This window comes from Zonotrichia albicollis, chromosome 6, assembly GCF_047830755.1.
Source record: "Zonotrichia albicollis isolate bZonAlb1 chromosome 6, bZonAlb1.hap1, whole genome shotgun sequence".
In the NCBI taxonomy this organism is placed as follows: domain Eukaryota; kingdom Metazoa; phylum Chordata; class Aves; order Passeriformes; family Passerellidae; genus Zonotrichia; species Zonotrichia albicollis.
In genome coordinates, this window is record NC_133824.1 from 32,054,538 (window position 1) to 32,079,394 (window position 24,857).

The window sequence follows — 24,857 nt, forward strand, 5'->3', positions numbered from 1 at the left end:
AAAGGACAAAGAGTCTTGCAAATTAATGAAGGGCAGGGTGGGGAGAGTAGTGAATGAGTCCAAGACACGCTGATAGATGAAAAGGCAGAAGAGAGCTGAACTCTGCAGTCTCTAAAGAAATGCGTATTCACTTCTTCACCTCTGAACCCACACATGCAGGCATGTTCACACCTCTGCTTCCTTGTCAATTTTCAGAAATAGAAGATGACTCTCCAAATCTCTCCTGCCAGAATTCAATGAAATCCCTGGCAATATGAACTAGGAAGGTCTCAATAGCAATTGTGTGGTCTGTGTGTCTAGGGTTCCTCCCTCTGCTTACTCTGCAACTCGTGATGCCTCTGCTCTCTCCCATCACTAAGTCCCTTGCACCATTACCAAGCCTGTCATTAAATGCTTTTGGAAGTCCGCTTTTTAACCTTCACATCTGTGTTTATTCTCTGCATAAAACCAGAGTGGAATCTGTGCCTGGCAGGCATTTCCTTTTGTAAAACTCCTTCTTCTTTCCTTTTCTGGCTTTTCAGAGCATGAAATGTGCCTGCTAATCCTAATTGCTGCAGATGGAGAGTCTCGCAGAGACCAGACAAAGGGGGCATCCTTCCACCAAGCAGCTGTGAGCAGGCACCAGACTCTTTTAAGTTCTCCAGTTTCCAGAGCTCCCATCTCACTTTGTCACGTTTCTGAAGAACATAAGGACAAACTTCCACAAGTAGCTATACCAGAAAGAGGGACTTGCCTTCCAAGACTTACCCTCTCCTGCCTAAATGGCCCTCCCAGTCCAAGAGCATACCTGAGCTTATTGTGTGACCTGACTCAGGGTGGGCAGTCCTCAAATACTGCTGCTACATGTCAAAGAAAAAAGTAAAAGCTCTGTCTTTTAAGGGTCATTTGCCTGTCTATATCCCAACATCAGCTCTCTTACCAAAGAAAAACTTTTTAAGGTCCCACTGGCACATCCACACAGTTGCCCTTTCCATTAGCAGCGTCTCAGCCAGCAACAGAGGAACTGAGAAACTGAATCAGTACACTACTAAGACATTTTTGTTGCCAATAGCCATTGAAGAAGTTGCCTTTCTACCTTAGCAGTGTTTGGATTCCAGTATTGCAACAAAACACTGCTTCAGAGGGTTGCTGCCACCTAACCAGAATATCCTTACTATCCAAAGCTAATGCTTGGCCCCTCCACAGTTGCCACATCGCACTGTCTATGAGGGCTATTGCAGTTCACTCATCTAACATAGATGTTAACATGTATCAGACTGATCCAGTGTTGCCAAAACTGTTGTATATAATTTAAGATAATTGAAAGGTTTTGCAATTTCTTGTCATTGAGACTGTGTGCCAAGAGCGTAGCCACCTCTAGCCCATATATTCCACTCAGGTTATACTTTATCTATCAATTCCATAGTTTGTTAGTGTGGCCACAGTTTTAGTTCACACTAAGTAATTCCCCTTCCAAAGAGGCTCAAAAAATGTTGTAACAGCACTCCTATCTAACCAATATAGCTACACCAACAGACAGATGAAGAATAGACACAAAAATAACAAGTCAAACTGCTTTCTACAGAAAAGCCTTTTCCATTGTGAGTGTGCATTTTAACTACATGAAAATCTATTAATCCAAACAAATCAGCAAGCCAAATTCCTGCTACCGCCTCTGCAGCTCTTACTGCAGGAATGTGTGCTTAGCACAACTTGAAATGTGCATGTCTTATACCAAAACACCCAACTGCAATTGAGAGAAAACCTCAGCAATGTCTTTGTAGAGCACCTGCATGCCTTATCAACCATCACATTGCAAAAATACAAAGTTTTACTAATTCAAGAAGCAGTAGGTTCCCTGGAAAGGTTTGAATTCTGCAGGTTTAACAGTGTATCAGTACAACAACAAGCTTCCACACTAGAGCCACTTTTCATTGTGGAAATAGCAGTATATAGTATTAATAGAAGTGCCAAGCACAAAAATGTATACAAAGGCTTGTACTTGCCAGTATGAATGGAAGACTTGCAAAAGTTATTCCTATCCTTAAACATATTTCAGGACTGCTGTACTACAGCACCAGTCCTGTGCACCCCTACTTGTAATGAAAATGCTGTGTCAGTTTAGTGACACAGACTGAATCTGCACAACACAGAGCACTAGCTAAACATGCTCAGTGGTGGATTTTCACAGGAATAATATCCTCTGAGCAGGACACATCATAAAGTATCACCAATCTGAAGAGCAGGAAGAAAAGGCAGGAAGGAACAAAGTAAGCAGACAGACTTGCTGTTAGCTGGGTAAAGCAGTGAACAGACACACAACCTAAAGAAAGCAGAAAATGAGCAAGCTGAGAAAACACAAAATCTAATAGGAGTTTAACTCATGTGAAGGCAGATTAAAATAGATTAAATTTAAAGCATGGTGAGATGGAAAGTAGAGAGCCCAGGCTGGAAGAATGTAATAAGGAGACCACATTATTCCAACTGAAACAGAACAAAGTAAAAGAAACCTACAGCAAATAAAGTACTTCGCTATCACAATGTTCTGAACACTTTCTCATGGAACACCCACTTTGAGGGTGGTTTGGCATGATGTAGATGACAGCAATGGAAACAAGACTCATTCCTTATTGCCACTAGCTTTAATGCATAAAGCAGGTTGCTGCACCCCAGCAAGTGCGCAGGGATCTCTGTCTGAAGCCAGTGCAGAGACTCAGGCTCCAGGGGTGACCCAGATCCCAGAGCATGCAGAGCAGGACTGACACAGCATGATACTCCACAACTTGACAGAACAAGTGTAACTATGTGGAAGTAACCATGCAACGTTTGGAACAGTGACATAGCATAAGGGCTCCCAGAAGTCAGGACTCCACCAAGAAGTTTGGCCAAACTCATAACCTTGCAGTCACCTCTGTAAAATCGGTGCCCCAGCTCAGCTCATCACAGACAGGTCCAACCCACTGCAATCACAAAACTGACTCCAAGATTAAAGGTGACTACCACTGTATTCCATTGTTTTAAAGAAGTGTTAAAAGGCAAACTCAAAGACACATCCAGAAAAACTAAGGCAGCAGAAATACTTAGACACTCAGCATGCAGGTCTTGCACTGCACAGTGAATGGATACTTAAATGGGTTTTATTTCTTTTTTAGGGCAGACTTGACATTAATCCATCTTGAATTAGCTCATAATGCTTCCAGAAGGTCCTAAGTAGACCTCCCCAAGATGCTGTTGTACAAAATAACCACCACAGCTACTCCATACAGCACTTACAAGCAAAAGTGGAGGGAAATTTCATATGATGAAAATACAGCAATGACAACTGGTCTACAGTAAAATTTTCAATTATACACAATCAAGGTTTGGAGTAAGCTGTGCTTTACTGGAGGACAGGGGCCACAAACTAAAAAGGAACTGTGGTGAAATGCTCCAGCATCTCACCCTCACAGCAAAATGCTTTCTCACCTTACTTTTAAAAATCTTTGTAAATCTGCTCACTCCATTTGGCCTATGAGATTTTTCTCTAAACTTTATTATTGAGTCCCTCTCTGTCACAACTTAATATCTTCCTGCCTTTCTCTTCTATTTCACCTTGTTATGATTTCCAGTCCATAAGCACTGTTATTTGTCTCCCCTCAGCCTCATTTCTCCTGTGTCTTGTGTCTTCTTTTCCTTCCACTCTGGCAAAGTACTTTTGGATTTCCTTTACCCTTTTCCTTTACTCTTACATCTCCACAACCTCCCCTCATAATGGGGTTGTGGAGATGCATATGTACATGCTGGGTATTTGCCTCCTTCTCTCCCTACCAGATTTTGAGCCTGACCCACCTGTGATACCAGTACCCATTCCTCCATCTACTGCAAGACAACACTAATGAAAACTGCCACCAGACCAATTCCCTCCACTACACTTTTCTACTCTGACACCTCGAAGAAGCTTTGACATCTTGCTTGGTTGGTCTGTGGTGAACCAAAAGACAGATCCTCAAACAGCTTCTGTGTGCAGCAACCAGGAGACAGCACATGGATGGGTGCATGCATGCCCACACCACGAATGCTAATACGAACAATTGTTTGAAAGAAGACAAAGTGTTTCTCCAGCTTAACTGAAGCCCACGCCTGCAATCCCAGCTACCTTTGACTCATTCCTCAAACCCTCCCCTCCTCCAGCTTCTATTTGTCTCTGCGCAGAATCTCAGCTGCTTGTAAGAAAATTACCAAGTGACATTACTTCCTCTACCTTTTCAACCTTCCCTTCCCCTCCTGCAATCCTTCCCATAACAGACACAAGCATGTTCCCAGTCCTTCTAAGCACTCCACCAGCCTCTATGATTTTTCCCTCTTTTCTATCAATTTCTATCCCTTGGCATTTGTCAGTAAATGTGTATGCTCTTCTTCTCCCTCTCACAATATAAATATACATCGATTTCTTGCATCTCTAAATTTCTCAATGACTCTCTGGATCACAGTTTGGATGTCTAAGATGAGAAGAGGAAATGCATTGTCCCATATGTCCTTATGACCTCTAGCACTCAAACTGTATATGAAACTCTGGGCAGTCACTCTTCTTTTTCCACTCCAGCATATCTTCCATCTCAACTACTACTGAATCAGCTCTACTTCTAGTGACCCCCTTGCTGGTCAAAACCCAGTACTAGTAGTCTAACTACTCTCACTGGCTCTTTCTTAGCAAAGGTACTAACATTTTTGATTATTTGACTGCTCTTCCCTTGCCTTCTTTGATGGCTTCTACCTACCACTACCACTCTAACCAACGCCAAAGATGCTGAAAGAGACAACCAAGAAATTATGACCATCACTACGACTTCTTCCATACTCTGCTGCTGGCCCTGAAGTTATCTAAAGGGCCATGTGCCACACCCACCTACTCCTTCCCACCTATTGCTGCAAAACCTGGTGGATTGAAGCACATTGATACAGCTGAAATTGTATCTTGTTTCAGGCAGTGCTTGAAGCACGGGGAAGAGATGTGAATCTGGTTCCCAGAGCAGCAAGAGTAGAACTCAGAAGCCAGGCAATGGGGGAGCTCAGAGTCCAGAGCTGTTATATTTGCAGAGGCTGGCTCACAGCTCTCACTGATTTTGAACTCTCAGAAACATAAAAGCTCCTGCCTGCCAGGGCTTCTGGATTACAGCCCACACTGAGCTCAACAGGAGAGTGTGTCAAACCTACTGCTCAAGAAAGCAAAATACAGCTCCCTTTAGTAGCACTACATTGCATCTCTTGCTTGGTTCAAAACCAGCACTGAGCTCCTGCAGACACTGGAGACCATTCCCACTTCAGCCACATTCCAGAGGTGATGGTTGCACCCATTAAAGAAAAAAAAACCAACAAGGCATGGAGGGACACATATGAGGTATGCCTTTGGGTCCTGTTTATATTTTCTAGTGTACAGAATCTCCTGCTGTCTGCATTTACTTTTGAGTTCTGAGGCAAAGAGTTAAAAAGCTAATATGAACTCACCTAGTGCTCTTATCCTGACTAGAGACTGTGTTTGCTACTGCACAAATGCTATTTGGCTTCTGTGCTCTGTTGTTTTTCAAGAACTTCCCCATCTCAAGCAAGACACTTAACACCTTCCACATTTTTAACAATCCAAAAGCACTGACAAATCCAGCCTTTATGTTTTGGGGAAAGTCTGAAGCCTAAATTTATTTTCTAGGCTCTGCCCTTGCCACAGGTATTTCTAAAACTCCTCCAGGTTCCACACAAGGGGCAACTTATAACGGCTCATGTTAAGGTAAAATACCAGGTAAGATAAACCCACAAGTCAAAAGTAACTCTGAGAAAGCAAGTTGTTACTAACCCTGCCAAGATCTTCCCCCACAATCAAAGAAAGCCAGCAGATCAGGTGCATAAAACCAACAGTACCAGATGAGTAATGATACTATGTGGAGGAAAAACCACTACTGTAGAACCTAATAGCTAACACAACCTTTGATTTTATGCATTAAGTGATAACAGATTGAGACTTTAATGCCCAATTACAAATAAAACACCCAATGGTACAAACCTATCTACCTGCAAAAGGGACCAGGAGATCATCACACGGCATTCTTACCAGATCCATTATTCAACACACAACTATGTTGCCATAGCAAAACTTCTTCCATCTTTATGGCAAGGTAGCTATAAAAATGTCTATGAAAATATTCTATACTGGGCACAGCAAATCTGTCTTAGGATTTGCTTTGTGGTATTGGGTTCCCCCCCCCCCCCCATAAAACACACTAGTGAAAATCATGACTAATCTCTTCCAAGATGACAGCCAAATGTGGCAGGCCACTGAGGATTCCTACCCCTCTGCACAGCACGGGTTCCTGCCTCCCCTCTGCGCTCTGGAACATGGGTAATTTTTTTTTTTTTCCTTTTAAGAGGAGGCAGCAAGCTCTGGGAAAATACTTTTATGGCTAAGTGAGTTTTACCACCCACAAAGAGACAGGTCCCCAAGGGGCCTCACCGCCCACAAAAGATGAGCACTTCTGCAAAGCCTTACCCATTCTGATATAATGATATCTAGAAATTCATCTCTTTAACAATGCACACAAAAGGAATCAGCCTGCACCCTTCACTTTTAAGAACATGATCACTTCTCTCCAATGCCTTTCTGAATCTCAAAGGCAGCTTTAGACTCACAGCCACCAATACAAAGAAAGGCTTACTGGGATAGCTTGCATGAGAAAACACATTATACAAGCTTTCTCAGAGGCAGCGCTTGCTTCCAGTCCTGCAGCACTTGTGACACGAGGCAAATGGCTGGAAGAACCTCTCCAGCAAAGGGACCCCTAAAGACACCCTATGAAAACTACTGCACATGCGTCAGGAACTTTGAGACCAGTACTACGATCATAAATTTTCCTTTGAGACTAGGCAATAATTTTGCTAGTTTAAACACCTCATGTACTGGAAAAAAAACCTGTTTCAGCAATCAGTTACCTCAAGGCAAGTGGTGAACTTTACGTGGCAGGACTTCAAGAAATTAAAAACTCCCAACACTATTGCTCAAGTATCGCTTTTTCTTCCAAGCTAAATTGATATCAGGTTCTGCATCTTTCTATGCCTTTTGTCTACTGTATTAAAGGGTGCTCTATCAGACATCTTTCCCCCACAGCTGTATCTATACCAATCAAGTAACAACTACCTACTACTTCTTTGATTAGCTAAATACATAAAGCTTATGTCATTCTATAGCTGAAGTTTTCCTCAGCTGATTTTTCCTTCAGCTATACTAAGTCCTTCTGAAATGCAGACACAAAGAGCTACACGTGGACTTGAACATCATCTGGAACGATGTCAGTAAGACTATATAAAAAAGATAACAGTAGTTTCATACTCCCTGATATTGCCTGCCTACATAAGATTGTAGAGCTGTAGCATCCTGACAGGAATTCATATTCTATGGGTACACCCACAGCTCCCCAAAGCCATTTGCAAAGTTGCTACATTGCTCAAAACAAGACTTCACAAAATGCAAATGGGATACACATTACTGGTCCCAAAGTACCTTATCTCACTCTGGGCTGTAATAATAGTCACAATGGTACCACTGCTTGGATCACCACTGGGAACAAAGCAACGGCAGGAAAGATCAGCCCTCCAAGCAAATAGATTTTGACTGCCATTCTAACATTCCATATTTTACTGCCTACAGTCAGAAGTGGATTGACCCCAGATCCAAACACCTCCTCTGAAAAGTCAACAACAATTAAGAGAGCTTAACTGCTGGTTTGTTCACATACATCTCTCCAGTCAAACTTGGATATCTCCAAAGATAAGAGACCACATAATCTCCACATGCAAACTGTTCCAGAATTTAACCACTCTCACAGAAAGAAAAAGTTTTCTTCAAATGGAATTTCAATTTGTGTCCATTGCCTTTTGTCCTTTCACTGGGCATCCCTGAAAAGAGTCTGTCTCTCTTCATTCCCTCAGTTATTTATACATATTGACAAGATGCAGTCCAAGCCCTCTCTTCCCCAGGCTGAAGAGTTCCAGGCTGAATCTCTCTCAACCTATTTTCTCAAGTCAGTCTTTGTGGCCCTTCACTGCACTTACTCCAGTATGTCCATGCCTTTTCTGCACTGGGGTCCAGAACTGGACTAAGTAGTACAAATGTGGCCTTAGGAGGCCTGAAGAAAAGGATCAGCTCCCTCAGTCTGCTGGCAATGCTCTTCCTAATTCAACACAGTACACTGATGGCCTTAATTTCTGAAGGGCACGTTTGCTGGCCCATGTTCAAGTTGCTGTCCACAGAACCCCCAGGTCACTCACTGCACAGCTCCTTTCCAGACAGTCCACAGCCTGTACTGGTGCATGGGGTCATTCTCCCTCAGATGTAGGGCTTGGCATCTCTCTCTTCACTGAACTTAATGAGATTTGCTGGTCCATTTCCCAGTCTATGAAAGTCCCACTGAACAGCAGCATAACTTTCTGGTTCATCCCCTACTCCTCCCAGTTTTGCTGAGGGAGCACTCTGATCCGTCATCCAAGTGATGAATGAAGATCTCCTCTTCTAGATAACATCCTTTCTGCCATCAGAGCAGGATGTAGCCTGCCTAATTTTAGACATCTAAGTAACCCACAGCAGAAAAGTACTCTTCCAAAACTCCCTATCTAATCAGTGTTAGATATATTGTCAGCTCCACAGAATATTCAGAGCACCTCATTTCAGCTCACTGCAGGTGATGAATCCTCAGAGCAGAGGTTTATTTTTTCTTCTGCTAACTATGCAGGAAGCTTGGCCTCCCAAGTCAGATGACCCCAAAATTACAGTGTAAATACCTCCCATAGTGCACATAGCTGCGGATTCTTATTTCCAGTTGACTCACAGTTCTCTCAATTAACACATTCCCAGACTTTGCAGATTGTGATAAACTATGGCTTGAGTTACGAAAGCATAAAGGAAAGACAAGAAGAAAAAGGACCGAGCAATAGTAGGCTTTAAAGTGCTAATAGTATAATTTTGACTCTTTAGCTCCCCTTTACTGTGCAATATTTACGAGATTCATGGAAAATCTCTAGTTCTCAGGTGTGCAGGTTCTTTGCATACAAAAAAATTGATACACAAAATCTGTTTCAGAAATTAAACTGATTTTGTAATCACTCAAGCGTTAGAGTACTCTAGTCTCTGGAACCAAATAGGGTACAACATTTTACAAGGGTTGTGATGCAAGTTCATTCCATCTGCCCCACAATCTCTAGTGTTTTGCACTCTTAATGTCCCAACCAAAGAATTCAAACTGTACCTGTTCACAGATGTAAACAGAGAAGTCTATGTGACCACAGAGCAGGTCTGCTGCTAAGTGAAAGATGCAAGTGAACAGTGACACAGAGTAAGCAGGGCATAATAAGCAGACAGCCAGAGTAAAGTTATTCCATACAGAAAGTACCCCGACACCTTCTGGCTGTTTGTGCTTTGTGTATGACAGCGTACAGCAGGAGCGGACAGCAAAACAAGGATGAGTAACTGCTCAGAGTCTCAATGCAGAATTCGGTATTTTGAATGGGAGGGAAAGGCTAACTGGAAACAATACACACAAAATCTTCCATCACATAAATGCATATGTTAATGGCTTTCTCTTAACACCACCTATCACCCACTTTCAGGAGACATCTAGATACAGAGATAGATACTAAATCCTGTTTAGCTCAGAGGAGTATTTATCTACATCAAAATGAATGCCAACAGCTTAGGAACATTTGTGGGGGTCTCTGCATTGGACTAGCATTTCAGAAGAGATTGCCTGTAGGTCATAGAAAGGCTAATTGCATCAACTACCTATCAGCCTTCACTGTGCCAAGGTACAACATCCAGGATGACACAGATTAAAGCACCAGAAAAGAGGCAGCTGGACTGCCAATTAAAGCACAGAGCCGGAAAAAACAAACTCACTGGTGTCCTGCAATACAGGGAAAAATTACTTAAGTACCATAAAGATGGACCTGCTAGGAAGAATGTAGCATCTGTGGATCGGCTATCTGATCCCAGTGTCACCACAAAGTTGTGTATTAAGAGTTGTTTTCCAGACTTGTTTTTTTAAGCATTAACAAAGTGTCTTCCATCTTCTGGGAGAGGGATTTAATTTGAAGAATGTGTGATAAGAAGTTCACCTTCTGACCATAATCATGATATTGTAAAATCCTGTAGCCACAGCTACAGAATCCATGAACTGGAAGTCAAGAAGGGATCTAATACTATGAGAAAGTTAACTCACAGTACATGACTTTATTCTGCACAAAGGACACCGAACTACCAGGAGATTTTATTTGAGATACTCTACTGTAATTGAGCAGCAACATTAAAAGCTTTCATGGTTGAAGGCTGATCGAGGAAAACACCAGCTGGTGAGAGACAAAGGCAGATAAGAGCTGAGGCGCCGCAACAAACCTTTGTGAAAGCTCAAGGACTGCAAGTGTGTTTTTAGAATACATGAAGCAAATTTTTAAGTGAACACTTAGATAAGAGGATGTCATGCAATTAAAGTCTTTGCCACATTTCCAAAATCCTACCACAAAATCTTCAAAAGCTTAAGTACCATGTTGAGGAAACCAACAACTCTGAGGATAACTCTCACCAGTCCCATGAAGGGACACTCCATCATCCCCTCCTGTAAGAAGTTCATTCATTTGCAATTCAGTCATACAGCCTCTTTTTTTCCTTACATTACTTCATGAAAGGCTGCACTTTCACAGAAATCATAAACTGTTCTCAAGTCTGTGATGAAGGTGACATGTATCTATAGCTCTCAAGTCACAGAAGAATCTGAGGCATATTTTAAGCCTCTTATATCATTTAGTGTCCACTGACGTAGACCACAGAAAGACCATAAAAATAAAGTTACCCAAAGCTTCACATCTTTCCATATTTAGCAGTACCAGATAGACTTATAAAAGAAACAAGCAGCATAGAAAGCCACACAGCTATGTTCATTGATTCTATTATTCTACAGAACTCTCTACTGTGAAAAGCAGGATTAGATCAGGACACTAATTCAAATTCATACAGCTGTCTCAGATGAAAAGGCAGAAGCAAGCCAATATCAATAAGCCAGTGATGGACAGCTAAAGGTACAGATTCAGAATAACACTCAAATCTCAGGGAACTGTACAGAAAATACATAACTAGTAATACTGAGAAAAACAAGGGTACATTGGAGACAACTGGCAGTGAGTCAGTGAGTCTTCCTATCAACTTTTGCTGGTCTTATGGAGCTCTCAAGTTATCTTTGTCTTACCCTGCCCAGCTGTGCATCACTACAATCACATTTGAGGGATGAGAGCATCTCAGAACAGAATTAACAGCATACTGTACATGATAGAACAGGATTAGGTCAAGATGACCTGAGCCACAGGAGGAAATCACACCTGAAATGCCAGAGGAACTGGAAATCTGCCTTCAACATGGTTTTGAAGGCAAAGAAACCTTTTATCATGATCACTTCTATCATTAGAGTAGAAGTGAAGGTTACTGTAGGGCTAACTCAACTTGCAATGGCAACCAATAGTCTATGCAGCTGCATATACCACAGGCTCAATGATAGCCATTTAGCTGGCTTTAGGTTAGAGCCATTCACTTGTGAACATCAGCTCTAAATACAGCTAGAGTGATTAATAGATTGGGAATGTGCACCAGAAGGTACCTTAACTAGTGCATGTCACTGGTGAGAGGCCATCATCATAATTCTTATTAGGAGAACTATTGCATGCTCAATCACATCCTTCCTGTCCCAGAAGGATGACACTACCCATCTTAGCTAATTTTCACCACGATGAAACTTCATACACTCTAACAATTGTGTGTCAGCCATTGCTGGCTGAAGAATATAAATTCATCAGAAGACACGTGATTTTGAATTCTCCCACAAAGTAAAGCTCTAAAGAACAGCATAGCTTATAAGATTTTGGGGAAACAACAGCCAGACTTCCCACTTCAAAATTCTAGACTCTAAAGGGATCAACTGATTCTCAGCTTCATCCATGGCCTCACCCCCACCCCAGTGTAAGAAGGCTACAGACAGCTTGCTTTGGCAACTCTGGCAGAGATATCCAAAGCTGAACCATTATTGCACTTGTGGCAGGCTATACCCTGAATAGCTGTGGGATATGGAAAAATCTATAATCAAGCTCACTCTTTGACTACATGTAAGTGTTTAGTCTTTGGTCTGAATATTTTACCCTGAGATAGCAACAAAATCATTCAGAAACTGTAAATGTAGAATTTGTATCACTCAAACCTTAAACTCTGTGGAATCTGGATCTGCCTACAAGGTGGAAGACTCACAGTAACTGTGCTGGATTGTGTTTTAGTAGATAAAAGTCTGGTGGCAAAGCCAGAACAGATAAACATAACCTATGACCACACAAAGAAAAATATTTTGTTTGTTGAGATACACATAACTGAATAGAACCCTATTAACACAAAGTGAGGCAAGACAGAAACATTTCACAAAGCTAGGTAACTCCATCATAAACTTTCATCTGTATGTCGCCTAATGAGTAATAACAGAAATGCCAACAAAATGGTATTTGTGACAATTTTTAAAGCCTTCTGCAAAGTTCCTTGGGAAACACTGATTCTCTTCTTCCCCTAAGCTTCCACTGAACTGAAACTAAAGTCTTCTTTGTTTCACTATACTATTAGCATGACTCTGTCCATCCCAAAGCAGTCAATTACTATAAAGCTGAGGCAAAAGCTCACAGAGGGGAACAAGAGGTCACAAGCACTTCAGCGGCAATGATGCAGACCTTTTCTTTTGAATGTATCTATGGATTTAAAAGAAGATATTAAAATGGACATCCTGGTCTGTGCTACCAGATGCCAAAAGATATCTGTAACTTGCCCATCACAACAGTGTCCTGCTTCCCAATGCAACTTAGGACAAAGATAAATTTATTTAAAAAAACAAACAAAAAACCAAACCAAAACCAACAAATAAATGAACCAAAGAAGCAAACAAACAACAAAGCCAAACAAAACAGTGGGCAGAAATACTCAGCTTACAGAAACATTTCAAAAAAGCAGTAAGAAGTAGTAAACACAATACTGAGCTGTGTGTTCCTTGGAAATATTAGCGCTGCTGAGCTTTGCAGCAGTACTAACTCCCACTAGAAAAGGTGTAATCTCAACCCCCAGAACATCTTTTTGGTATCTCCTGGGAAGTGTAGAAGGGAAAAAGACATTCAAAAAAAGAAGGAAAAAGAAAACCAAACCAAAAATCAAACCCCCACTCTGTTGGCCCACAAATGGCAGAGAACCCAAGAGATTCTAAGACTGAAATGGCCCCAAGATGCAGTATTCCACCTACATTGTCACATGCAATCAATCAGCCATATGAAGTGAGAAACCAAAATATATTTACTGCTTTCATCATCACTTTAGCAACCAACCACTTCAACTAGCTTTCACTGTATGGATGTTTCCTTGGAGACCACAACTCCATCACTTAGGGCAGTTCACCAAGGAGAGGAGAGTGCAGAGGGTGGCTTGCAGCCCACACCACCAAAAGCCTTAAAAAAGCTGCCAAATGAACTCTCGGGTTTCTTGATGAGTCTTGAAATACAGGGGAATATGGAAGATTGAAAAATATGCTAGTGTTATACCAGTATTTTAAAAGGTTGAAATAGGATGAGACTGTCAGTCTTGACATTGATTCCAGACAAAATAATGAAAAAGCTGATATAAGACTCAGTTAATAAAGGATTAAAGGAGGACAGTGTAATTACTGCCAATCAACGCAGACTTTACAGAAAAATATAACTTGTCAAACTACCAACACTTTTTGGTGTGATTACAAGTTTCAATGCTAAAGGTAACAATGTTGATGTAATATATTTTCACATGGTGTTTTACTTGGTGCCAGAAAGCACAGTGATGCAGCATTCTGTATCAGCTGAGAGATCTGAACTGCACCGGCAGATAATGAGGCAGGCAGGTGCTGCTGGGGGGAAGTTGCTGTTCCAGTGCTCCATGCAAATTAGGCTGCTGGCATGGAGAGCTCCCTGTCTGTCATGTTGACTGGTATCTCTCCATTCTCCCCCTGGGCTCCCACCTACTCTACCCATCTGCTGCTACCATTCCCATGCTTTGCTGGGAAGTGCCTTGGCACAAGGATGGCCACCAGTCCCAGCTAGGACAAAGGGCTCTGATTTGACCTAAGCTCTGCCTGGCATGTTAGTCATTCTGCCCAACCCACTGCACTGCTGGACTAGTCCATCTGCAGAGACAACCTGCAATTTCTAGGGGTTCATTAAATTTGACTGTAAGGATTCAGTCTCGAGGCAGTCCTCCCTAGCGTGCAGCAATTGTCTGTGTAACACTTGCGTGAGAATGACACTTAAACAACAGAAAGCTCCTCACATCAAGCAGAGCGCTGAAAGTAAATGGACAGAACCTGACAGTAAGAGCTCTGACATTAAGAAATTTAGTCAGCACACCACAGTAATTCACACACTAAAATCTCCATCTGCTCCTTTGATTTCCTCTCAGTATATAGCAGTATATGGGGCAGTGGACAGGAGCAGAAGTACAATTGGATGTATTTTTCCAAACAGCAGCTCTCAGTCTTACTTGATCACAGAAGTCTACTGTCAGTTTTCAGAAAACTGTCAAGTTAGCAATACAGGGTTTTTTGGTATCTCTTCTCAAATGCTGTAGAAGTTACATAATACATTTGGCATTTTTGCATTTAAACATAATTCAAAAATGACAGTCTGGATACATGGTAGAATGAAGCAATTCAAAGCATTCAAGCTTAGATTAGCCTTTGTTAATGGGAAAATATATGATTGATTTTTTCCTCAGCCAAGGCTGTCAGCCTCACCCATAACTACTTGGCCAGGGTTAAAGTACTTTTGAGTTTGAATAGAGGTTTTTCAGCATGATACTGAAGAAAGAGCTACCACAAGCCTTGGCACAGGCTAAATATAAAGGAAAGTATACTATCAGCACTGTAACATTCAATGGCTCTGAAATACATTACTGAAAATTACAATGCTGCTGACCAACATAATGGGTATAAGAAATTCTCTGGCTATTCCACAATTGCAACCTCATCTTCTAGTTCTTGCCTGTCATGCCTCCACCTAGTATTTTCAATTTCAACTCTCCTTTTTCCCACAACACATGAAGAAGTTTTTGAGCATGGATGTATAAAAGCATTTTGAAAGCTGAAAGCATGGGTAAAATAAACCAAATACTAAACCAACATAACACAAGCAGTTACTGTATTTGAAGACTAAATTTTATATTTAGGTCAATGAAAGCCTTTACTGTGGAGTCCCAGCCATTCCCAGTGTGAGGTTCCACAACACTGCCAGAGTGAACAAACTTTGCCTTACAAAGGCTAAGCACAGCATCACACAGAAAAAACTGATCGTGATTTTTGAAACCTCCACGATTACAGTTTCTGTCTTTCTTTGTTATTCTTGGCATATGTGCAAGAAAGCACGCATATGTGTTTTGGGGCTCAAATTCCCCAAAAAGCATAGATGAAAAAGCCAGCTATTTCCCAGCCACAGTGGAACAGGCAAACTCCAAGGAGGCCTGGAGGAGGGACGAAGGCAGGTGTCTCCAGCAAAGCTGGGCAACACAAGAGTTCTGCAATGTTGCCTGGCAGCAAGTAATTATCTGCCAGTGTGCTGCTTCCACGTGCCAACAGCCAAAGCCCACACAGGCAGCAAGCACAGGCAAGTACATGCGTCAGCTAACACTACAGGTTAGCTCCACTGTTCCCTGAGGGATACAAGCACAGGTCCTTTGGATGAGACTTTGGCTCAGTTCTTATGACTCAACAGAACTGGGAACCACTCAGCCCAAAATGTCCAGGGAGACAGAAGTCTGGAAGATGATGGAAATCTACTATCAAAGACAAGACCACTGCCATACTGAACCAGCACTGCAAAACCAGCAACAGTTCTACCCCAAAATGACTGGGAAATCTCCAATAAAATCAGATTAGATAAATCCTGTCAAAAATTACTTAGGCATAGTTGATTGTGCCTTTGGATAACATAAAGAGTCATGCAGCCTCTTGAAAAACCTTTCAGCACTCCTTTCAGTGATGGTCCTGTGATTACCTAAAGGAAGGAGGAAAACCACATCCCAACCTACCTGTCCATACATCATCTCTTGTTATTCTCCAAGCTTCAAAATTACTCCCCCACACCGGGGTTAATTAGAGAGCAACTCAGACCCAGCCAAAAAAGAATCACCCTCAAGATATGTGTCATCCATAACCATCTCATTCATGAACTGCCAGACTGCCATACTCCTCCTCCTCTTTCCCCCACCTCCCTTTCCACCTCCACTTGCCCTCTAAGGCTCCCAAATGCCTGTGTGCTGTATGTGGTGGCAGCTGAGTTTTTTAATATGCACTTATTAAGATCCTAATTGAATCCCACATTGCCTTGTGTGCGTCTTCCTAGCCGGAACATGAACAAGGCACCCTATAATTCAATTAGAAGGACCTGCAGCAAGCCGATCATTAGTCTGTCAGGTTGTTTAAAAAAAGATATCTAGGAATAGGGAAAGAAGTTAAATAAAGGGAGAATTGTTAATACCCGTCCCCAATTCATGCAGACACTTCCACACATACCTGAAGCATGGAATCTGCAATGCTCAAGCACTTGAATGACAGCTTACTACATCAATCCAACAGTCCTTTCTCTTGCTTCAGACAACTTAAATAGAACCTCAAAAGTTGGAATTAATTCTCCTCATTGATCCTTCTCTGTTCAGATTCACAAGAAAACACCACTAACATACATGACTACTGCAAATCTCATTACCTGCCAAGACCCTGTTGACAGAGGAATGGGTGGCCAAGCCAGGCTGTCCTCGTTCATGGAAAATCCCAGCATAAGGCAAATACTCTGGCAGCAAGAAGCGTCTGCAAAACAAAGAGAGTAAAACATGGAGAAAGCAATCCTGTGTACTACAGCCCTGAAGAGCCACTGCAATTACTTTGAGGAAATATGACTACATTCCAGCAGACTACAGTAGAGGGAAGGCTGGAATCCTCTGCTTAGCCAACCACTTCCCTGCTTCAAACAAAAAGTAAATTACAGATTAGATCCTCCTCTGATCAACGTGGCTGCAAAGATCAGCACTAAACAAATCCTCTACCTCCCACAATAGTTTCCTCATCTCAAACCAGCACATTGTGCTGAGAATCTCTGATCAGACTCTTTTCTCCTCCTATTCTGCCTTCACACTGTGACCTCAGCCTGTAAGTAAAAAGCACTAAGACCATGCTATCTTTCAAACATCACAGGACAAGCAGCTCATACTAACACACCATCCCGAGATCCCAGAAAGTACAAACCATGGATAAAGAAGCCCTGTCCAAGAGAAGGACTCTTGGACAGAGTACAGAGAGCTGTACTGCTGGTAACTCCAGGATTTCCACACATTTTGCTCTTACCCACAGATGCATTACCTCGGGACAAAGCGCCCCAGTGATGGTGCAGACATGCGGGCGTTCCGGGGAGCTCGGTGCCTGGATCGGTCTCCATTGTCCCTTCAGCAAAAGAAAGAAAATTATTGTACATTAAAAATACTATGTAATAAAAGCATTTTCCAAGAAAACAAAACACCAGTGACATCACCTAGTCAACCTGAGTACACTACAGAGACTCAATAGCTCTTACACTGCCAATGTCCCAAATTCACACGAGTAACTGTACCAAATCCTCTGCCGGTTTTATATAAGGATAACCCTAAAGTTCACTTTCTTCATTGTTTGACAATGTCTCAAAAGTATCAACAAAACCACAGAGAGTCAATGAATCAATGTCAGCACCTGAGCAAATGAAAGAGAAACATCAGAATTTTGACCAGGAAAGCACAAAGCAAGCTCACCCCAGTCCTCAGAAGAACCTTGTGTTAGTCAAAGAGATCTGTTAAAGTTCACATTTTCATTCCCAGGAGTGCAGGCAAAAGAGCAAAATCTGCAGACTATTCTTTTGTGTTCCTTCTCTGAAGGTCCAGTTTAAGTGTCATCAGATCTTAAAACTATCTCACTTTTCATAAGCTCTTCCAGTTAAATCAGAAGTGTTAGGTGGTGTCAGACAAAATTGCATCTCCTGAACAACATCTCATTCTGTTTCACAATAACAATTCTCTTTCTGGGCCTTGGGGAACAAGGGGAAAGGGTCTAGCATCTATTGTCCTACAGCAGACACAGGAAGGCACTTCTCCAGCAGTGTAACACTGAACAGGCTTTCATGGAGAGGCTGCAGAGCTGCTATCCTTGTAAGTCTCAAGATAAGAGCTAGACAAACCCAAGGGTGGCCCAGTCTGGTTTTGGTAATGACAGCTGTACAACGAGCAGGAGATCAAACTGGAGGATCTTCAGAATCCCCATCACACACAATTCCTGATATTGCATTCCTAGGCCACAAGGTGTCTTATAATTATACAGCACTAAAACTGCAAGGAAAATAATGAGACTCCATGAGAACTCTGGAGTTCTGAAAGAGACCTTAAACACTGCTTTCTTCTCTGTTCAGAAATTTACTCTCTGTATGACCTTGCACAAGTAACAAATCTGCTCCCCATGGATTCCAAATCCCCATCTATAATTGCAGCCCTGTCTCCTTCCCAAGCAGTTGAAGGGGGAATATTACTTGCAGAGCCTTGAAATCACTAGGAAACTAAATATTCCTTATGCAATGCACTAGCAGCATATTTCTAACCCACTCCAGCAAGCTGCGCATTTTATAATTTTTCTTCGTTTTGCTTTTATGAAGTCAGTGAGCAAGAAACGTGGGCTGAGAAGAAAGTCTATTACGTGGCTGTTTCCCACACACTTGAGGAACCCAGGAACACAAAAGCAGAGGTTCTTCTGCAAAGCTCGTTAGTGTTTCAAGCTATTTCACCAAAACCAAATCTGAATCCAAGCTCAAAGCTTCCATTTCTCCTCCCACTGTAGATGCAGCATTTGCAGTTCACAGCCAAAGCCGCACCTCACCCTCAGGATTTTGTGTAACCAGCAGGGTTCCTGAGATCAGAAATGCAAAAGCTACTGCTGTTCTTTTATCACAGGCCTCCAGCCTATTAAGATGGAGATCAATAACAGAAGGAATCCTGCAAACTTGAGTGCTGACATATCAACTTTTGTTGCTAAAGAGAAAAGACCAAAGGAAAAAGAAATGTCATGTTCCAGATCTTATCACACACAGTAAGAGCTAGCAGAAGACCAGAAATACTTGTTTAAAACCTCCATGTAGCAGCTTTTGAAATGACACAGATATGCAACCCTGTGAGAAAAGCAACGAAACCGTTTTCAGGGTTTTTATTTACTTTGGACATTTATTGGAATTGGAAGACACTTTTGTAATGGACAAGTATCAGCAAGAGCACCAACAGCAGGACTACACTCTACAGAACTCTCCAGCTGAAGAGAATCTCAGCAGCAGGTTTCAAAATGAATGAAAAATTAGCTCCAGCAAACATAAGGAGATAAAAGGGCAAAGTCTACAGACTAAATCAAGAGACCTAGAGGAACTAATTGTTCAAGTTTTTTTAATTACTACTAGCCACAACTCTTAGCATCTACAAAATCATTTTCAGACACATTTTCTAACCAAGGCAACTTTCTGATGTGAGAAGTCCATCTTGTACTTCCCTATTTATTTACTGCGTACAGAATCTCCTGACAATATGGGAAAATGCCTAAAAGGGAAAAATATAGACTAGGATTTTTTTCAGTTTTCACCATGACAGAGACAGCCTCTACTAATGCAAAAGACAGACATATATTTTTAACATCCCTTTAAAAAAACAAATAAAAATCACAAACCCACATCCCAGTGGCCACCTGTCCTATAACTCAAGACTGAAGGGAGTAAGAAAAGTGGCTATCCTTCAAGAATGCTAGAATTCCTATTTACTGTAAGTAGAAGTGTAAGCTATACTCTCCTGGAATAAAGAAAAATATTACTAAACATTACTCTGAATTACTAATTTATAGAGTCATTTATATCTAAACTCCCATGCTCAACAACTACATGAAAGAGTGTCTAGTCTAGTGTTGCAAAGCTAGAACTGCTGATATTACCCTGGTGTCAGCTGAAGATTATTTCTGCACCCTCTAAAAAGGAAAATAAAGAATGCCCTACAGATCGGTGAAAATGGGTGGCACTTTGTGTTATTTCTGTACCATACACAGCCTGCTGACAGAGGGAGGAGAGCAGATGTTAGCACACTGCAGTGCCAGCGTGAAGCACTCCAGCAAGAAATGAGAAGTTTCCAAGGCTCCCTAAAGTACTGATGAAGATCTAATGCTCTACTTTCTATTTAGTGTCAACTACCTACAGATTCATTAGCTAATGATTCACACTGGATAGTTTAATTAACATTACCTGCAGAAGTGGAAAGCAAATTCCTCAGTGTGTGTGTGAATCTACACTAAAAAAAAGCCTCTGCTATAAAGCAACTCAATAACCTTGCTAAAGTAAATGAAATAAACCACAGCAAGGCGACAAGGGAAATGTAATACTCTAATTATTAACAGACTAATTTGTCTCAGCAGGAAAACTGGAAGAACCAACAAATGGACAAAATAACTTTTAAGGTCTGGCTCAAAATTCAGGTTATTCATCAGTTGTTCAGATACCATGGTGGCACAAATCAAAACAGTGATGTGGAGAATAAGAGCTGGTAGGGGAGAAATATTATTAACATCAACCTACAATGGAGCATGAAAAGAAAGCAATACCCAAGAATTCAGGAGAAATATGGACATTTAATAGGGCATAAGAAGGATGCAAGTTTATCCTAAATTGGATAAGACAGTCAAATCCCCTTGGATTTTTCTTCTGTTGTCTTGTTTGATTGTTGAGAGAAAAAATTGACTAATGTAAATTTAATGGACCAGCAATACCAGCTCTGAAAACAGAGAAAGAGACACAAAATTTTGCATCCTAAAGTTTGGAGAAAAAGGCATTCCTTTTCATCTGGTAACTTGGCTACTGCACTAATAACAGTGGATACAGAAGACAGTAAGGACAAAAAAAGCGCCATGTTCTGCTTTTCTGTCTTGGCAAGAATTCACTTTAATATTTAGAGATTGTTGTATCAGGAAGTGAAATTAAACACACAGCATGGGATTTCTAATGCAATCTGTTGGTCTAACTGTTCCCATTGTAGTCAATATTAAAACTCCCACTGACTACACTGCCAATAGAATTAGGTCAACAATGACCATTTTGAAAAGCCATTTAATTATCAAAGCCAGCACCAGTAAGCCATGTAAGTTCAGAGGAATCAAATTGTATCACATCAAGCCAATTCTTTCATATTTTCAGCATTTCATCATGTTTCATGCAATCCAATTTAAAATACTAAATCAATTTGTATTGCATAGGTTAGACACTCACATACAATAGAAATGCTAAATAATTGTTTGAGTGGCATCTACTACTTTCCTTTAAGGTCAACACTGGAAGTTGCACCATCTTCATGCAGCAGAAAAAAACAATGTTTGAAGCACTGAGAAAATGTGAACTATCTGTACTGACTTGCTGTATTTTTTTTGCTAATTGCAGCAGGTTACTTCAGAGGAGATAGGACAGAGGGCAGGAGCAGCCCAAAGATCCTATCAAGAGCTCAGAGGAGGTTACCAGACACTGCATACTCATTTGGCTTTACTGGTTGGTCAGGTCTCACTGCAAATCCTCTAAAGTGGGTTCCTGGAAGATGGCATATTAAACTGGCCATACTAAAGCAGAAGCAGATCCTGAAAACTTGCAACTTACTTCACAGGATTCACTGCTGATTTGGATGAAAACACATGACATACAACTTTAGAAGAGTGTACTCTTCTAGAGTTACGTAGTACTCCAAGACAAAGCGTGTACTGTGTTTTAGAAAGGGTACAGAAGTAGGAAAAAAGATGAGGAAGAGAACATCACTTTTGCTGGTGGTTCTAAGAACATGTTGATTACTTTCCAGCACCGTCCTGATGGGTTAGGTAACATACAGTGTTGGGAACACTATGACAGAAAGTTAACTACTAACTTCACCACTCAGAGAAGCAGCAAATACCAGATATTAACACTTTAATCTGTCTGATCCTGCAAGATCCTGAGCATCTAACAGAAATCAATTTAGAGAAAAATGGGAGCACTTCCAGTAAATAAGCCTCTCAAAATAGAGAGGTAAACACCAATATAAATCATTGTCATTCTGAATGTTTTAGTGAGCGACAGGCATCCTAAAAGACAAAAGGAAAAGCCACACTGTAAGATGGTTGCAATTCTGCATAGGGGCATAGTAGCTAAAATAGTATCTCCTAGATGAGCTAGACTAGTGTCTTATTCAAAAATAAAGGTTCCGTACAGCGTGTGCTACTTTACTCAAAATCCTCAAGGCTTGGAGAAGTTACAAACCAGGAAAAGGGGATCACCCTACTTCTGGCTCCTTGGACAAATGTATCTCACCTAAAACCAGGATTATGTTAAAGGTGAAACATTAAAGACAACTAACTTATCTAAGAGGAGAGTTATTTCCACAAGTTGATACAAAGAAGGAAGCCAGGAGCATAGGTTCTATCAAAAAGGGTACAAATATTGACATCCACAGATTTAAATGACTACTGTACAGTTTTTTTAAAGTATATCTAAAAGAACACACATAATCTGGTAAAAAAAAAGTTATACATTTATAAACCCATCTCTGAAGCATACAGTCATTACTGAAGAAGTACTTGAGGCAGAACTGAGGGAAACAACAACAAACAAGAAAAACAAGAAAAATGCGCATTTGTTACACAAAAATACATTCCTGACACTAAATGTACGGTTGTGGAGTGAGGTCCCAAGTGCAAGACTGGAAGCCAAAACCAACTGAAAAATAAAAATAGTAGGGAAACTACCAAGAGTGACGGTGGCCAGCTGGAGAGACAGGAACTAGAACAGATTTTTAACACAGTAATTGATAAAGAAGTTAAACAAGTCACTCAAGCCTTTCCATCATTCTGCATTCTTCTGAAGGCTGAAATGCCAATCTCTTACTAGGAGCTTTTGGAAAGGACCACCAGAGAAAATGTGTATCTATTTATCAACTAAAACTTCCTATAAAATAGCAGACTGTTGAGTTACTGATGGCTTTGCTGACCGAAGAGAAACAAACCCCCCAGTTTTGATTACCACTCAAAGCACTGCTCAGGGGAAAATGTATTTACAAGATTAAAAATGGCACTTCAGGAGATCAAGTGTTTCAGAAAAGTATCACATATGAGAGGTCAAGAGAAATTGCAGTACTTGCCTGTAAAATGCCAAGGATTAAATGCTTCAGAGAAAGACTGATTTGGAACTAGAATGAAGCACTCACTCTTTTCTAGGCACATGATCCAGTTATTTCTATTTTAATCAGCTCACTGTGTGGTGGGCTCACAAACTGATAATGCTGTTTTAGAATAAGACTGATACACTTCACAGCTACAGTGAATCATTAGAAAGCAGGAACAGCAGCAGCCAGACAAAGCTAGAGAGGCATCAACTTTTGTCTCTTTTTTAAAAAATCCATCACACTGTTATGCTTGCAAAGGAAACAGAATTGAAACCATAACTTCACAAGCAACGCTAATCTGTTAGACCTATGGGCTTCAAGAATGCAGACCACTACCTGCTTGCATGGCCAGCAACAAACCAGTAACAGCTTGCTTCCTAATTACTCTCATTAACAGTGGACTTCACCTACTAGGTGACCTAGTTTGATGTCTGAGTTGCACAGACACAAAATAAAAGCAAAAGGAAAACAATGGACAGAGTTTAGATTTGTTAGAAAAACTCAGAATTACCATCTTGACACTGAATTGTTTCTACGGACTCAGGCAACCAACAGTATGGAGTATGATGGGTGCTTTTCTGGCAACTGCCACCTTTCCAAAGGCACACATTCTTTCACCACCCTGATATGAAAACACTTGCCTTGCTGGGATGTGACTTAATGGTAAAGCAACATTATGCTGGAGAGGTTAGCAAAATCCTGCAGTACTGCTGCAAGAAAACAGTTATTGCCTGTTCACTGCATCGATGCAACATTACTAGACATTATGACCAAGATAAGGGTAATATAGACGACTGTCACAAAAGATAAAAGATTAAAAGAATGGAGAAAGTGAAGCTGCAGGCTACTATGAGTAGATCACAAGACAAGCTAACACTCTAACTAATCCTTGAAAAATTAAGTTCAAAGAGTAGGTTCAGTATCACTCCCATTCATCCAGCACCTGTAACTGTCTTGCCTGAAATTGTGTTTAAGATGATGAATATAGTTAACATAAGTTGCTGTGTATCTGGAACAAACAGCCCAGTGGTAACTGCTTCAGAAACCTCTAGCAGGGAAGAAAAAAAACCCAGAAAGTGACCACCAAGTTACACATATTTGCATCTGCTTTGAAAGCCAGTTTTGTAAAGGCTCATCTTCATCAAAAACAATGACGCAGTGCTATGTGAGGCAAGAAACAAAGGCAGATGAAAAAACCACAAAAACAGATAAAGGAGCTCTGGGAAGAAAGAAACAAATAGCCTGCTTTATGTGAACTCAACAAATCCTGCTTTATTTGAACTCAAATAGCAAATTGCTAACAAGAACATTATTTGTAGATGCTCAAGAAAGATAACAAACTGTCTCATCTAAGATTTCCAGGAAAAAAGGCTACATTTTCTGCAGTATAATGACCTGTCGTGGACCCTAAAAATCCATTTCCATCAGCACTCGAATGACATGAAGAGCCTATTAAGATTCTCACATCTCCTATATGTCTCTTTTTAACTGCAGATGTAAACATCAGGATGGCAAGGAGAAAAAGGAAAAAACCCACCCTAATTGCTTTTAGAAATCTTGTAGTTTG

At 41.0% G+C, this 24,857-nt stretch overlaps 1 protein-coding gene across 3 annotated transcripts in view; it reads right to left on the reverse strand.

The window, feature by feature from the left end:
* AMBRA1 (autophagy and beclin 1 regulator 1) overlaps window positions 1-24,857 on the reverse strand; it is a 126,627-nt gene that overhangs the window by 59,579 nt on the left and 42,191 nt on the right. For 2 of the 3 annotated variants that reach the window (XM_014265467.3, XM_074543058.1), the window contains 2 exons: window positions 17,436-17,519; window positions 16,786-16,886 (listed from right to left, as the gene is read on the reverse strand). In XM_014265467.3, coding sequence (XP_014120942.1) covers window positions 16,786-16,886; window positions 17,436-17,519 — 185 coding nt within the window. The remainder of the gene's footprint in view (window positions 1-16,785; window positions 16,887-17,435; window positions 17,520-24,857) is intronic. The other variant, XM_005480053.4, reaches the window with a different exon arrangement.